The sequence below is a fragment of the Corvus cornix genome, chromosome 27, assembly GCF_000738735.6.
Source record: "Corvus cornix cornix isolate S_Up_H32 chromosome 27, ASM73873v5, whole genome shotgun sequence".
Lineage (NCBI taxonomy): Eukaryota > Metazoa > Chordata > Aves > Passeriformes > Corvidae > Corvus > Corvus cornix.
The window spans coordinates 1,863,011-1,879,024 of record NC_046355.1 but is presented as its reverse complement, the minus strand read 5'-3'; the positions used below and the strand labels follow the sequence as shown (position 1 = coordinate 1,879,024).

General features: G+C 53.7%; 5 protein-coding genes across 6 annotated transcripts; 2 read left to right on the top strand and 3 right to left on the bottom strand.

Annotated features, from left to right (window-relative positions):
• Nucleotides 1–796: 796 nt before the first annotated feature.
• Nucleotides 797–1,167, top strand: LOC120411341 (feather keratin Cos1-2-like). Its single transcript, XM_039565712.1, is given in 3 exon segments — nt 797–826; nt 828–908; nt 910–1,167. Coding segments are annotated over 3 exon segments (309 nt in total). The 3' UTR covers nt 1,108–1,167.
• A 1,020-nt stretch (nt 1,168–2,187) lies between these two features.
• LOC120411340 (feather keratin Cos1-1/Cos1-3/Cos2-1-like) lies at nt 2,188–3,223 on the top strand. Of its 2 annotated transcripts, none has more exons than XM_039565709.1 (2): nt 2,188–2,295; nt 2,592–3,223. In XM_039565709.1, exon 2 carries the CDS (start codon nt 2,613–2,615, stop codon nt 2,919–2,921), a length of 309 nt encoding a protein of 102 aa, XP_039421643.1. In that variant the 5' UTR covers nt 2,188–2,295; nt 2,592–2,612; the 3' UTR covers nt 2,922–3,223. The 2 variants fall into 2 exon arrangements, with proteins under 2 accessions (XP_039421643.1, XP_039421644.1); XM_039565710.1 differs by lacking the exon at nt 2,188–2,295 and adding an exon at nt 2,339–2,483.
• Nucleotides 3,224–5,754: 2,531 nt separating this feature from the next.
• On the bottom strand, nt 5,755–6,908 carry LOC120411338 (feather keratin Cos1-1/Cos1-3/Cos2-1-like). Its single transcript, XM_039565707.1, has 2 exons — nt 6,804–6,908; nt 5,755–6,435 (listed from the first exon to the last, which is right to left on the bottom strand). The coding sequence occupies exon 2, from the start codon at nt 6,412–6,414 to the stop codon at nt 6,088–6,090; it is 327 nt and encodes a 108-aa protein (XP_039421641.1). The 5' UTR covers nt 6,415–6,435; nt 6,804–6,908; the 3' UTR covers nt 5,755–6,087.
• A 1,625-nt stretch (nt 6,909–8,533) lies between these two features.
• On the bottom strand, nt 8,534–9,563 carry LOC120411350 (feather keratin Cos1-2-like). The gene is made up of 2 exons (XM_039565721.1): nt 9,455–9,563; nt 8,534–9,158 (listed from the first exon to the last, which is right to left on the bottom strand). Exon 2 carries the CDS (start codon nt 9,135–9,137, stop codon nt 8,841–8,843), a length of 297 nt encoding a protein of 98 aa, XP_039421655.1. The 5' UTR covers nt 9,138–9,158; nt 9,455–9,563; the 3' UTR covers nt 8,534–8,840.
• A 1,278-nt stretch (nt 9,564–10,841) lies between these two features.
• Nucleotides 10,842–12,088, bottom strand: LOC120411325 (feather keratin Cos1-1/Cos1-3/Cos2-1-like). The gene is made up of 2 exons (XM_039565695.1): nt 11,882–12,088; nt 10,842–11,513 (listed from the first exon to the last, which is right to left on the bottom strand). The coding sequence occupies exons 1-2, from the start codon at nt 12,071–12,073 to the stop codon at nt 11,166–11,168; spliced, it is 540 nt and encodes a 179-aa protein (XP_039421629.1). The 5' UTR covers nt 12,074–12,088; the 3' UTR covers nt 10,842–11,165.
• Between the last annotated feature and the right edge of the window lie 3,926 nt (nt 12,089–16,014).

Genomic DNA, 16,014 nt, shown 5'->3' with positions numbered 1-16,014 from the left:
TGGGGCCTGTGCTGACACAGCATGTCCCCTCACATGGCAGTCCTTGGGCAAGAAGCACAAGAGTGATGCCCATTTCCTGGCAACTTTGCCACAAAGAAACCCACAGGAATGACAAAGGTTCACATCACGTGCCTGCATGGAATGCCACCAGCCCTTGATCTGAGCATTCTGCCTGTGCTGATGTGTTTACATCCCGGAAATACTTGGGCTTGTCCTCCCTGTACTTACAAAAACCCTCAAGCAGGAAAGAATATGGCACGTGCCAGGAAATGAAAAGGCAGCAATGCAGGAAACAAGGACACAGCCCCTGCCATTAGCTGGGATGGGGCACACTTGCCATGAGCTGGTCACAAAATTATTACTTCCACCAAGGTGCTACTGGGCCTGAGGCAGTGCAGGACTGCTATAAAAGGCAGCCCAAGTCTCTGCTCTCGCATCCACTTCTCTCACCTCCTCCTCAGGAATCAGGTGAGTGGGAAGCCTCCAATCCTTCTCCTCCTTCTCTCCTCCTGCTTCCAGACCAGCTCTTTTCCTGGCTGGAGGTCTCAGCTGATCGAGGCTGTCAGAGCCCAGGGCTGGCAGCTGCTTCTGCTGGGAGAAGGCAGGGGGGAGAAGATCTTGTGCAGAGAGAGGCTGGGACTTGGCTGAGGTGGCTCCTGGGCTTTGAGGTGGGCACTGCAGTGTGGGCCAGGAGGTGCCTTGGCTGCAGGGTGCTTGGGGGCACTGCTGCTTCTCAAGCGTCCTTACATTCTGCTTCTCCCTGCCCTCTGTGCCAGGTGCACCTGTGACCCGAGCCATGTCCTGCTGCCAGCCCTGCAACCCTTGTTTGCCAGCCCTGCGGCCCCTGCCCGCTGGCCAACAGCTGCAATGAGTGCTGTGTCAGGCAGTGCCAGAGCTCCACCGTGGCCAATCCAGCCCTCCCCAGTCGTGGTGACCCTGCCCGGGCCCATCCTCAGCTCCTTCCCACAGAACACCGTGGTGGGATCCTCCACCTCGGCTGCCGTTGGCAGCATCCTCAGCTGTGACGGAGTGCCCATCAACTCTGGCGGCTTTGACATCTCCTGCATCACCAACTGCTATGGTGGCAGCAGATGTCGTCCCTGCTAAATCTGCTGGCAACGTCCTTGGGCAAGAACCTCCATGATGTCTGAACCTGGTTCTGGCAGAACATGGTGCTGGTCAGAAGACAGAGCTTTGGGACGTTGTATTTAGAACTTCAAGCCATTATCCCCTCCTTCAATTTTTGATTAAGGGATGAAAATCTGCAGGGGGGGGAAACATTCTTGGCCTTTTTTCCTGAACATAAAGCAAGAAGTGGAGGATGCAGGAGGCAGAGGCTTCATTTCAGTTCTCTGGGTACTTCTCTGCAAGCACCATTCAGCTGTAGATTGGCTTCTTCTGGCAAAGGTATCCAGCTACTCTGGATATCCAGGTATCCAGGGGCCAACTGTGAGAATCTTCATGTGCCCTCATGATGAGGTTCACATGCACACACACACACATGCACACAAACACACACACACACAAACAACAGACTGACTCGTGTGCTCATGTATGGCTGGATGGAGCCAAGCAAAACTGTATAATCATAGAAGGCCAGAAAAATACCAGCAACTCAGAACTCTGCTGAGGACATGTTGGGAGCAACTCTGACAGGAGAGGACTCAGGTAACAGACACACTGATAGTGTTCACAGAGGACCAACAGAGACTGCACAGTAAGAGGATGAGTCAAATGAGACCAGCTGAATTTTCCTGAGAGCAATGTTTGTGTAGCAATAGGGTCAGTGCAGCAATGACTGACTGTCACAGAGAGCTGGGGAGAAAACCAGAAAAGGATGCTTAATGTCCCCTCACATGACAGTACTTGGCATGTAGGTGGAGAGGACTGAGAGCAGTGTACATTTCATGACAATTTTAGCACAAAACCCCACGCAATGTGACACAGGTTCACATCAACTGACCACATGGAATGCCATCATCTGAGCGTTCTGACAAAGCTGTCATGTTTATGTCCTGGAAATATTTGGGCTACTCATTCCATCACTAAAACAATCCTTCATATAGGAAAGCACATGGCAGAAGCCAGGAAATGAAGAGGCCGCAGTGCAGGAAACCAGGACACAGCCCCTGCCATTAGCTGGGATAGTGCACATTTGCCATGAGCTGTCAGAAAATTATTACTTCCACCAAGGTGCTACTGGGCCTGAGGCAGTGCAGGACTGCTATAAAAGGCAGCCCAAGTCTCTGCTCTCGCATCCACTTCTCTCACCTCCTCCTCCTCCTCAGGAATCAGGTGAGTGGGAAGCCTCCAATTCTTCTCCTCCTGCTTCCAGACCAGCTCTTTCCTGGCTGGAGGTCTCAGCTGATCGGGGCTGTCAGAACCCAGGGCTGGCAGCTGCTTCTGCTGGGAGAAGGCAGGTGGGAGAAGATCTTGTGCAGAGAGAGGCTGGGACTTGTCTGAGGTGGCTCCTGGGCTTTGAGGTGGGCACTGCAGTGTGGGCCAGGAGGTGCCTTGGCTGCAGGGTGCTTGGGGGCACTGCTGCTTCTCAAGCATCCTTACATTCTGCTTCTCCCTGCCCTCTGTGCCAGGTGCACCTGTGACCCCGAGCCATGTCCTGCTGCCAGCCCTGCAACCCTTGTTGCCAGCCCTGCGGCCCCTGCCCGCTGGCCAACAGCTGCAATGAGTGCTGTATCCAGCAGTGCCAGAGCTCCACCGTCGTCATTGAGCCGCCTGCTGTGCTGGTGACCCTGCCCGGGCCCATCCTCAGCTCCTTCCCACAGAACACCGTGGTGGGATCCTCCACCTCCGCTGCCGTTGGCAGCATCCTCAGCTCTGGTGGAGTGCCCATCAGCTCTGGGGGCTTTGACATCTCCTGCATCACCAGCGGCTATGGTGGCAGATGCTGTCCCCCCTGCTAAATCTGCTGGCAATGTCCTTGGGCAAGACCTCGGAACCTGCTGCTGGAATGAAGACAGAATTTTGAGACAGTGTATGTAGGGCTTCTGACTTTTGTTTCCTTGTTCTCTCTTGTCTCTCTTCCCTTCCTTCCCTGTCATCACCACCCAATGCCAGCCTAGTGGAACCTGTTGGCCTCCCTCCCTCCCTCTCTCTGCAGACCAGCAGAGGGGCACCCCCACTACACCTTAGTGGCTGCTCCTGGTGCTCTCTGAGAACCATGTCCTTTTCTTGCTTAGGGTCAATAAAGTCGTTTTGCAACCAAGCCTTGGCCTCTGATTCTCTTTCTATCGGTGGATACTCTTCCAGTGAACTTAGGGCAAAAGGTGGAGGAAGCAGAATGTGGGACTACTCTTGCAGTGGATTTTACTTTATGCCTTTTCTCTTGGAGCTGACAAAGACATTCCTCACTACTTTACTGCAGCTACCAGCAGGGAGCAGATGGTTCCCAAACCTGACAGAAAGGGGCGGGGGGGGGGGGGGGGGGGCAGGACTCAGCAATGCTGGGGGACAGCCCACAACCTCCTCTCTTCAAACAGCTCCCTCACCTTAACTGTTCTGCCCTGCTGCTGTACAGACACACAGGGCTGAGGGGTTTCATGGCTTAGGTTGTTATTAGCCACACGAAAGAGCTGATTGGGATCAGCTGCTCTGAGGAGGCATTTGGAGGTGAATGTACCATGAAGGAAGCTGTGACCCCATGAACAGCCTGTACCAGAAAAGATTCATGGCAGGAATGTCCACTGCAGTGGAGAGAAGGCCAAAATGGAGCAGGTCCTGCTGGCAGGACTTGTTCCCCTGTTGGGGAGCTACCATGGAGCATTATGTTCTTGAATAAGTGCACTCCTTGGAAATGACGCACCCTTCTCCATGTGAATCTTTGGAATGAAAGAGGCCCCATGCTTTTTGTAGCAACCCTTGAACTGCTGGAAAACTGCATGAGGCTTTCCCAAACCTTCTGCTTTCCAGAGAGAAAAGGCTCCATGCCTTCACTCATAGCATTGGTTCTCCAGCTCTTTGGTCATCTCTGACGCATAGAATGGCATTGGAGTGGCTGCTGGATTGAGATTTGATGCATTCCTGAGACAGTGCTGGCTCACCTCTCAGTCTGTCACAAAGATGCATTTTTAGACAGAACACTCCCATGCCTTTCTGAAGAAGCAAAAGAAGGGTGTGGGAATGGCCTCACTTGCCCACCCTGTGCAGAGATCATTTCAGTTTCCACCTACTGTTTATCCTCTGTCTGTTTGGAGAAGTAGAACCTCTGTGTAGAAACAATACAGGTGTTTAGAGAGACTTGGATGCCCTCTCACAGACATGCTTGAGCTCCCTGTTTTGGGAGAGAGAAGATCAAAGCTCAGAGATCACAAAAAGCACAGGGAGATCACAGCACTGATGCAAAGAGGAGCCCTGCCAGCAAGGACTGGCCCTAAAGGTATTGGAATTCCCGCCTATTTGCCTCCACAGGACTGAGCCGAAAGGGTAACAGCATTCCCACTCTGCCCCAGTGTTGATTCGTCCTCCTCTGTGGAGTGAGGTAAGGAAATAAATTTACTCTTTGCCTTTCCACCATGGTTTTGTGGTTGTTCCATCTGCCCAACTGTGTTGACTCAAACACTTGGGATGGAAGGGAATTTAAAGAACATTTATTTCATCTGCAGCTCCACAGCCACCGCACAAAACAGACATTGATAGCATTCACCAAACCAAGTGGCTCAAAGTCCTGAGAAACCTTGCCTTGAACACTTCCAGGAACGAGAAGAAACTTCTCTGTTCCACTGCCTCATCACCCTGTCTTGGTTTGAAGACAAATTTAGGAGAAAATGCTCTGAAATGAGAGAATGGAGAGAAGGGCTCCACTAATCCCTTTTGCCAATGAGAAATTAATACTAGTCAGTGAAAGTGAAAAAATCCCTGTTTATTAACAACAACAACAAAAAGGGACATAGAAAAAGAAAGAAAAAAATTTAATCAGTGCTAGATATTGAAACTGTGGAACCTTACCCGCCGCCAGACACCCGGTGCCAGCCGCTCTCTTTCTGCACTTTCCCCTCGGTGCAGTTCCGCTCACGGCCGGCAGGGGCGCTGGTGGCTCCCGGCCGGGCAGGGCGGGTGCGGTGATTCCCCCGCGCCTGCAGGGGGCGCTGTGGCGCGAGCTCGCCGCCTCACTGCACGTGGCAATGGCGGCTCAGGCGATGGGACAGGATGGAGAAGGAAGGGACAGATGGGGAGCCGATCTTGCTGCCCCCTCTGGAGAGCGAAAGGAGCTGTAGCAGGAAACCTCAGAAAACGCAAGCTGGAACAGCAGGGCGGGCTCACCCGGGGTGGCAAGACAGAGGCAGAAGAAACTCCACTTCTGTAGGTGGAACCCAGGGATGTCTTGGCGGGTAAGGTGTGAACGGCTACAGCATAGCAAAAGAACCACGAAGCAGTAGCAGAAGAACAACAGAGGCCTGGGAAGCAAGCAGAAGCCCAGCTCCTGAACACAGCAGGGAAAATGTCCCCAGGATTTCTCACTGGTGCTGGCTGGTCCTTCAGGTCTGGGCTGTGTGGAGGAGGGGCAGCGGCCACCCCGTGAACATGACAAAACAAAACAGAACAAAACCCCCAACACCAACACAGGATAATAAACCATTCTGAAGAAACACCCTTACTGTCAGGGATATCTTTGTCAGCTCCAAGGGAAATGGCACAAAGAAAATCCACAGCAGTGAGTCCTGCTCTCTGCATTTCCACCATTCTCCCGAAGAGACTGGAAGAGTTGTCACAGAATGAAGGAGAAATCAGAGGCCAAAGTTTGAATGCAAAACCAACTTTATTGAGTCAGAAGAAGAAAAGGAGGTAGTTCTTAGAGAAAAACAGCAGGAGCAGCCACTAAGATGCAGTGGGGGTGTCCATCTGGCCGGCCTGCAGAGGGAAGGAGGGCAGGAGGGGGCCAACCGGTCCCACTAGGGCTGGCATTGAGCGGTGCTGACAGGAAATGAAAAGGAAGAGAGAGGACAGAGAGGAAGAAGGAACTAATAGCCAAAAAGTCTAAATGCACTGTCCCAGAAATTCTGTCTTCAGTCCAGCAGCGTGTTCTGAGGTCGTGGAGGTTCTTGCCTGAGGATGTTGGTGGTGGCAGCAGCTTTAGCAGGGACGACAACATCTTTCACCATAGCCGCTGGTGATGCAGGAGATGTCAAAGCCCCCGGAGCTGATGGGCACTCCTTCAGAGCTGAGGATGCTGCCAACGGCAGCGGAGGTGGAGGATCCCACCACGGTGTTCTGTGGGAAGGAGCTGAGGATGGGCCCGGGCAGGGTCACCAGCACAGCAGGCGGCTCAATGACGACGGTGGAGCTCTGGCACTGCCTGACACAGCACTCATTGCAGCTGTTGGCCAGCGGGCAGGGGCCGCAGGGCTGGCAGCAAGGGTTGCAGGGCCGGCACTGCTGGCACTTCTCAGGGCAGGACATGTCTCGAGCCTGGCGCTGCACCTGGCACAGAGGGCAGGGAGGAAGCAGAGCACACGCACACCTGAGACACAGCCCGCAAGGCACCCCCAGCAACACAAGGCCCCTGCTGCTTGCGCAGCTCCAGCCTGTGCGGGCCCAAACTGGGGATCCTGGGCCTCAGCCCAGCACGCTCCTTCAGAGCTCAGCCAGCCCCAGCCGTGCTGCTGCCCAGCCTGGATGCAAAGAAGCACCTCAGCCCAGCCTCAGCCTCTGGCCAGAACACACGCTCTCCCCTCTGCCCACACGAGCACCATCGGAGAACACCCCAGAAGAACAAGGAGTGGGAACAAGGGCTGGAAAGCTCAACCCTGTCCTAGAGAGGGTGGAGGAGAAAGGGGCTTCCAACTCACCTGGTTCCCAAGGAGCAGGAGGTGACAGAAGTGGATGAGACAGCCACCAGTTAGGCTGCCTTTTATGCTGGCCCCACAGTGCCTCAGGGCCTAAAGTCCATGCTGCATAAGTGACAATTTTCTTTCATGATCTCAATGAATGGAAACATGTCCCAGAATGTTATCGCATGAGTCACTCTTTCCCTGTACCATGACTTTGCATTTCCTGGCCTACATCATTCCATTCTCTCACAGTTATATTTTTTGTGTCCTGGAATGCAAGATTCCAGGATTTCTGTGGGTAAGGATGTGTCAGTGTGAGCAGAAGTCAGGAACTAAGTGCAGAAGGGATCAAGAGGAGGCAGGTGATGCCAGCCTGGGGCACTCTGGTGGAGTTTTGTAGCGCTGCCAGATTTTTCTAATTCCTGCTGACTGGAGGGGTCCCATCTGCTCTCAGCCTTCCAGTCCTTGGCTCAGCACCCAACAGCTCCACTGCCTATGTGAACTGTCCCTCAGTGAAACTTCTTTGCCTTCCTCCTCGGCCTGCACAATCCATGAGACTCCTGTAGCACTGCTGCCTGAGCTTCTGTCCTGCTTGGAGTGCTGTGTCCCTGCTCTGGCTGGGAGCTGCCCAGCAGCTCCTGAGTCACATCCCTTGCCATGGCCTGTGCCCCCGTGGCTGTGCCCCAGTGTGTGCGAGTGCCTGCACATCCCTGGGCTTGTGCACTCGTGGGAACACCCCTGAGAGCCTCTGGCCTACACGGGGATGGTTGTGCACAGGGCAGAGCACTTGTGTGCAGCCCCCTGCCCGTGCGCCTGTGCACGTTTGCCGGGGTCTGTGCGTCTGGGTTCATCTCTGTGCACACCTGGGCAGGCTGGCAATGTGTCAGTGCCCGTTTGTGTGTCCTCTGTGTGTGTGTGTGTCCACAGCTGTGCCTGAGCTCACGTCTCAGCCCAGCCATTGCAGCCTCGTAGGGACTTCCCTGCCCAGCAGTGCCAGCCACTCGCACACACTCAGCCCGCGTTATCGCAGGGACCCTGGAGAGGCCCCACGGCCCTCACGGCCACACAAGGACAATCCCAAAGCCAGGCCATCCCTTTGATGCTGCCTCCAGGCAGCCTTGGGACACTCCGCTCTTTCCCGGGGTCCTTGCTCCTGCCTCATGGAGAAACCTGGAGGTTACCGGGTTCTGGTGGCTCTGTGGAGATGGGGGAGTCCTGTGGCCACCGTGGCCTTTGTCCTGAGCCAGGAACTATGGGAGAAGGATGCTGTCAAAGAGCACGAGGCATGTGGAGAAAAGAGTTTGACCATGTCTGGGAGGTGGAGGCAAGAAGGTGGAAGATTTGCTCCTCTCCCACATCCAGAAGGGGAAAAGTGGCAGCTGCCAGCCACGATGTGAGGAGGATTTGGCTCTGTTTCTCATGCTTGGTGAGCCAGTGAAACCCCTCAGCCCTGCGTGTCTGGACAGAAGGTGGGCAGAAGGCTTATTGTGAGGGAGCTGTTGGAAGAGAGGACGTTGTGGACTATCCCCAGGCATTGCTGATTGCCATTCCCTCACCGGTGACCTTTTAACATCATCCTCTCCTGCTGGTCACCATTTTGGAGAAGCCAGGGATGTGTTTGTCAGCTCCAATGGAAAAGGCACAAATTAAAGTCCACCGTGAAGTGTCCACCCTCTGCTGTTTCCACCTTTTGCCCTGAGCTCACTGGAGGAGTTGCCACACAAGGAAGGAGAAAGCAGAGGCCCAGGTTTGGATGCAAAACAACTTTATTGAGTCTAAGGAAGAACAGGCTCACAGAGGACACCAGGAGCAACCACTGAGGTGCAGTGGGGGTGTCCGTCTGCCTGGCCTGCAGAGGAGCGGAGGGAGGCCAACAGGTCCCAGTAGGCTGGCATTGAGTGGTGCTGACAGGAAAGGGAGGGAGGGAGGGGAAGAGAGTGGAAGAAAACAGCAGTAATCCAAGGGGTTAAATCCGTTGTTCCCAAGATCCATCTTCAGTCCAGCCCCAAGTTCTGAGGTCGTGGAGGTTCTTGCTCGAGGATGTTGCCAGCAGATTTAGCAGGGGGGACAGCATCTGCCGCCATAGCCGCTGGTGATGCAGGAGATGTCAAAGCCGCCAGAGTTGATGGGCACTCCGCCAGAGCTGAGGATGCTGCCAACAGCAGCGGAGGTGGAGGATCCCACCACGGTGTTCTGTGGGAAGGAGCTGAGAATGGGCCCGGGCAGGGTCACCACGACTGCGGAGGGCTGGATGGCCACGGTGGAGCTCTGGCACTGCCTGACACAGCACTCATTGCAGCTGTTGGCCAGCGGGCAGGGGCCGCAGGGCTGGCAGCAAGGGTTGCAGGACATGGCTCGGGGTCACAGGTGCACCTGGCACAGAGGGCAGGGAGAAGCAGAATGTAAGGACGCTTGAGAAGCAGCAGTGCCCCCAAGCACCCTGCAGCCAAGGCACCTCCTGGCCCACACTGCAGTGCCCACCTCAAAGCCCAGGAGCCACCTCAGCCTCTCTCTGCACAAGATCTTCTCCCCCCTGCCTTCTCCCAGCAGAAGCAGCTGCCAGCCCTGGGCTCTGACAGCCTCGATCAGCTGAGACCTCCAGCCAGGAAAGAGCTGGTCTGGAAGCAGGAGGAGAGAAGGAGGAGAAGGATTGGAGGCTTCCCACTCACCTGATTCCTGAGGAGGAGGTGAGAGAAGTGGATGCGAGAGCAGAGACTTGGGCTGCCTTTTATAGCAGTCCTGCACTGCCTCAGGCCCAGTAGCACCTTGGTGGAAGTAATAATTTTGTGACCAGCTCATGGCAAATGTGCACCATCCCAGCTAATGGCAGGCGCTGTGTCCTGGTTTCCTGCACTGCGGCCTCTTCATTTCCTGGCTTCTGCCGTGTGCGTTCCTGTGTGAAGACTTCTGTTAGGGCCGGGATGAGAGGCCTAAGTATTTCCAGGACATAAACACGTCAGAGTCGGCAGAATGCTCGCTTCATGGTCTGGTGGCATTCCATGCGGGCACGTGAGGTGAACCTGTGTCATTCCTGTGGGTTTGTTTGTGGCAAAGTTCTCAGGGCATCACTCTTGTTCTTCTTGTACACATGCACCTCTCTCCCTCATCTCTGCGTGAGAGCACATGAGTTTTCATGTGCAGCCTGGTGTTCTGGAGCATTCGGGAAGTGGCTCAGATATGCTTTGTGGTCTTGCTTCCCCTCCAATACGTCTCCCTTTGGCCAACAGCCCATGCCCGCTTCTGCAGCTCCTTCCTGCTCTTGCCCTGGGCTGGATGACCAGCTGTCCCAAGGTTGGCCTTGGCTGCATGGATGGTGCCCACCACGCCACTCTATCAATGCCATGTGTGCAGTGGACAGAGAAGAGAAAATAAAAGAGAAAACAACTTGGAGCTTGTTACAAGGCAGTTTGCTAAAGCAAACACAAAGCGTTATGCGTGTATGAGAAAAGCAGAAAAATAAATAATTTTATGTCCAACTTCCCTCAGCAAGTGATGGCTGGCCACTTCCCGGGAAGCAGGGCTTCCTCATGTGTAGTGGGTGCTCAGGAAGGCCAACTTTGTAAATAAGGCTGCAGGAATGGGCTCTGTGGGAGGAGTGCAGCGTCTCCCGCCGCGTCTGACTGAGTCAGTTCCAAGGGTGTCCAAAGGGGACTCAGCGCTGCCCAACACTGAGCACATTTGTCACTCTGATGATGCCTCTGTGAAAGCGTATGTCATTAGAAATGGTCTGGGCTGGAAGGGAACTTAAAGATCATTTATTTCCACTCCCGCTGCCCTCAGCAGACGGGCACTGACGCCACCCACTAAACCGGGTTGATCAAAGAGGTGTCCAACCTGGCCTTGCACGCTTCCAGGGTTGAGGCATCCAAAACTTTTCTGGGCAATTTCCTACAGTGCCTCACCAGCCTCACAGTGAGGCACATCTTTGTCAGCTCCAAGAGAAAGGGAACAAAGAAAATTGCACTGCCGGGATTCCAGCGCTCAGCTTCCTCCACTTTTTCCAATGGGCAAACAGGCAGAGTTGCAACAGGAAGAAGGAGAAATCATAGGCCAAAGTTTGAATGCAAAACCAACTTTATTGAGTCAAAAGAAGAAAAGGAGGAGGCTCACAGAGGGCACCAGGAGCAGCCGCTAAGATGCAGTGGGGGTGTCCATCTGGCCGGCCTGCAGAGGGAAGGAGGCCAACAGGTCCCACTAGGGCTGGCATTGAGCGGTGCTGACAGGAAATGAAAAGGAAGAGAAAAAAGAGAGGAGAGGAGAGGAGAGGAAACAATAGGCAGAAGCTCTAAATCCAGAGTCTTAAAGTTCTGTCTTCAGTCCAGCAGCGTGTTCTGAGGTCGTGGAGGTTCTTGCCTGAGGATGTTGGTGGCGGCAGCAGCTTTAGCAGGGACGACAACATCTTTCACCATAGCCGCTGGTGATGCAGGAGATGTCAAAGCCCCCGGAGCTGATGGGCACTCCTTCAGAGCTGAGGATGCTGCCAACGGCAGCGGAGGTGGAGGATCCCACCACGGTGTTCTGTGGGAAGGAGCTGAGGATGGGCCCGGGCAGGGTCACCAGCACAGCAGGCGGCTCAATGACGACGGTGGAGCTCTGGCACTGCCTGACACAGCACTCATTGCAGCTGTTGGCCAGCGGGCAGGGGCCGCAGGGCTGGCAGCAAGGGTTGCAGGGCCGGCACTGCTGGCACTTCTCAGGGCAGGACATGTCTCGAGCCTGGCGCTGCACCTGGCACAGAGGGCAGGGAGGAAGCAGAGCACACGCACACCTGAGACACAGCCCGCAAGGCACCCCCAGCAACACAAGGCCCCTGCTGCTTGCGCAGCTCCAGCCTGTGCGGGCCCAAACTGGGGATCCTGGGCCTCAGCCCAGCACGCTCCTTCAGAGCTCAGCCAGCCCCAGCCGTGCTGCTGCCCAGCCTGGATGCAAAGAAGCACCTCAGCCCAGCCTCAGCCTCTGGCCAGAACACACGCTCTCCCCTCTGCCCACACGAGCACCATCGGAGAACACCCCAGAAGAACAAGGAGTGGGAACAAGGGCTGGAAAGCTCAACCCTGTCCTAGAGAGGGTGGAGGAGAAAGGGGCTTCCAACTCACCTGGTTCCCAAGGAGCAGGAGGTGACAGAAGTGGATGAGACAGCCACCAGTTAGGCTGCCTTTTATGCTGGCCCCACAGTGCCTCAGGGCTCCAAGTCCGTGCTGCCTGAGTGATAAATTTCCTGTGTGATCCCAATGAATGGAAAGATCTCTGGGAATGGTATGGCATGACTTGCTGGTTCCCTCTACCATGACTTTGCGTTTCCTGGCCTACATCATTCCCATTCCCTCACGGACACTTCTTCTGAGAGCTGGTATGTGAGATTCCAGTTTTCCTGAGGGCAAGGATGTGTTGGTGTGCGCAGAATATATGAACTAAGTGCAGAACATATCCAAAGGAGGCAGGTGATGCCAGCCTGGGGCACTGTGGTGATTTGTCCCTGCCAGATTTTTTCTAATTGCTGCTGACTGGAAGGGCCTCATCTGCTCCCAGCCCTCTGCTCTTTGAATTGTCGCCCAAGGGTTCCCCTGTGTGCTTTTCCCATCGGGTAGAAGCTCTTTGCCTTCCTCCTCGGCCTGCACAATCCATGAGACTCCTGTAGCACTGCTGCCTGAGCTTCTGTCCTGCTTGGAGTGCTGTGTCCCTGCTCTGGCTGGGAGCTGCCCAGCAGCTCCTGAGTCACATCCCTTGCCATGGCCTGTGCCCCATGTGCTGCCCCGCAATAATGTGCGTGGCAGCGTGGCTGTGCCCCAGTGTGTGCGAGTGCCTGCACATCCCTGGGCTTGTGCACTCGTGGGAACACCCCCTGAGAGCCTCTGGCCTACACGGGGATGGTTGTGCACAGGGCAGAGCACTTGTGTGCAGCCCCCTGCCCGTGCGCCTGTGCACGTTTGCCGGGGTCTGTGCGTCTGGGTTCATCTCTGTGCACACCTGGGCAGGCTGGCAATGTGTCAGTGCCCGTTTGTGTGTCTGTGTGTGTGTGTGTGTCCACAGCTGTGCCTGAGCTCACGTCTCAGCCCAGCCATTGCAAGCCTCGTAGGGACTTCCCTGCCCAGCAGTGCCAGCCACTCGCACACACTCAGCCCCGCGTTATCGGCAGGGACCTGGAGAGGCCCACGGCCCTCACGGCACACCGAGGACAATCCCAAAGCCAGGCCATCCCTTTGATGCTGCCTCCAGGCAGCCTTGGGACACTCCGCTCTTTCCCGGGGTCCTTGCTCCTGCCTCATGGAGAAACTTGGAGCTTACCGGGTTCTGGTGGCTCTGTGGAGATGGGGGAGTCCTGTGGCCACCGTGGCCTTTGTCCTGAGCCAGGAGCTATGGGAGAAGGATGCTGTCAAAGAGCACGAGGCATGTGGAGAAAAGAGTTTGACCATGTCTGGGAGGTGGAGGCAAGAAGGTGGAAGATTTGCTCCTCTCCCACATCCAGAAGGGGAAAAAGTGGCAGCTGCCAGCACGATGTGAGGAGGATTTTGGCTCTGTTCTCATGCTTGGTTGAGCCAGTGAAACCCCTCAGCCCTGCGTGTCTGGACAGAAGGTGGGCAGAAGGCTTATTGTGAGGGAGCTGTTGGAAGAGAGGACGTTGTGGACTATCCCCAGGCATTGCTGATTGCCATTCCCTCACCGGTGACCTTTTAACATCATCCTCTCCTGCTGGTCACCATTTTGGAGAAGCCAGGGATGTGTTTGTCAGCTCCAATGGAAAAGGCACAAATTAAAGTCCACCGTGAAGTGTCCACCCTCTGCTGTTTCCACCTTTTGCCCTGAGCTCACTGGAGGAGTTGCCACACAAGGAAGGAGAAAGCAGAGGCCCAGGTTTGGATGCAAAACAACTTTATTGAGTCTAAGGAAGAAAAGGCTCACAGAGGACACCAGGAGCAACCACTGAGGTGCAGTGGGGGTGTCTGTCTGCCAAGGCAGGAGCTATGGGAGAAGGAAGCTGTCAAAGAACATGAGGCATGTGGAGAAAAGAGTTTGACCATGTCTGGGAGGTCAAAGGAGGAAGGTTGAAAAGGACAGTAGAGCAGAATAGCATTTTATTCTGTGTGGGAGACAGAGGAGTAGAAACTCCTGCAATTAAAGGAGGCTTTGATTTACAACCCTGGAAGAGACTAGGTCTGGCTTAATTGACAGAGATTTGTGGACTTTAAGTAAAAGGATTACAAACTTGTGTTCCTATCATTATAAGTAAAATTGTACACTGGGTGTTTTGGTGAAGGGTTTTAAAATATAATAGTGTGGTTTTATATAGTTTAAGAATGTAGATGGTATAAGAGAGACATCTGTGTGTACGTGACATGGGAAGTTACTGGTCAAGACATAGCTGCATTGCAGTGAGAAGTGCCACAGGTGATAGGTCATTAATCTAAAACAAAGTGTCGTTTTAAGTATCTATTGGATTAGAAAGTTATAAATTACGATGTAACCCTAAATCTTGTGACTAGTCGCCATTACTCGGAGGTGTTGTAAAATCTCACGCCTCGACTGATGTGTTTGTTATTTTAAACAGTAAATCCGTGTAATTGCATAGTCCCATCCCTTAAAGTTATTTTCCTTTGACACGTGAAGCGCGGAAAACGGACAATTCTGATTAGAACTGTAGAACAGAACAGCACAGCCTTGGAGAAATACATAAAGGTTGTTGCTCAGGCAAACAGAAGTCAGGGAAAAGGCAGGCAGCATGCCAGCTCAGCTCTGCAACTCTGTTAAAGCAGCGTTCTGCTAAACAACAATACTGCGCTTACTCAAAAGCAGCAGTTGAGGACCAGCCACCTAAAAAGGACATCAGACTTGAGGCCAGACCCCAAAGAAGCATATAAGGACTGCTGACAAGGATTGAAACCATGTAGAATAAAGTCAAGGAAGCTGGGCTAGCTAATGAATATGTAATCAGCGTGCATGATTAAATCTCTCTTTATTGGAGCCCCATTGCACTCAATTAGAGGAAGGATCCCCTGAGTGCCCAATGCTGCAGTGATGAATTCCTGCTTTCTAACACTCAAAGCTCTGTTATAAATTGTCTATCGGGCCAATTTTAGTATCATTTTTGGCCACTCAGATGCAACCCTCTACCTGATCTCCTGTGAATCCGGGGGATCTCTGGCAAGCACTGGGACTGTTCTCAAGAAGACCACAGACCCTGGGACCAGTCTGGGACACCGGTAAGACCCCATTTGATAGTAAGGCATTCTTTTGGCAATCCTGCCAAAATCCTGTATAAGATGTGTAGATCTTCCAGCACTGGGAATGGGTTATTTGGCATCCTGGAATTTGGCATTTGACTTGGTTTGATCAATTGATAATAGGTTAGTGCTTCTATTTCTATCAGTATAGTTATATTTTTGGGCTGGTGTTTGGAAATGGGCAGTGGACAATCTAAAAGGGGCATGGTAAAGAAATCCCCACTTGGTTGCATTTTGTGACATTGGAGGAAATTCTGTGGTTTCCGCATGAAGCAGCAAAGGACTCCACAGAAAAGCTGTTCTGAATCAGCTCTTCTGTGTGGCTGATACCAATCCTAAGCCGTGAAACCCCTCAGCCCAGCCTGTCTGGACAGAAATTGGGCCAAACATTAAATGTGAGGGAGGTGTTGGAAGACAGGAGGTTGTGGGCTATCCCCAGGCCTTGCTGTTTTCCATTCCCTGATGGTCATTTCTGTGGAGTAGCCAGGGATGCGTTCATCACCTCCTATGGAAAGGGCACAAAGAAAATTCCACTGCGGAGTGTCCACCCTCTACTATTTCCACCTTTTACCCTGAGCTCACTGGAAAAGTTCCCACACAAGGAAGGAGATCTAGAGGCCCAGGTTTGGATGCAAAACAACTTTATTGAGTCCAAAGTAGAGAAGGTGGAAACTCACAGGGGGCACCAGGAGCAGACATTAAGATGCAATGAGGGTGTCCATCTGCCTGGCCTGCAGAGGGAGGGAAGGAGACCGACAGGTCCCCAACAGGCTGGCATTGGGTGGTGATGACAGGGAAGGAAGGGAAGAGAAAGGGAAGAGAGTGGTACAAGTGAACAGTAAGCTAATGGCAAAAATGTTCCAAAAATTCTGTCTTCAGTCCAGCCCCAAGTTCTGAGGTCTTGAAGGTTATTGTCCGAGGATGTTGCCAGCAGCTTTAGCAGGGACGACAACATCTTTCACCATAGCCGCTGGTGATGCAGGAGATGTCAAAGCCGCCAGAGTTGATGG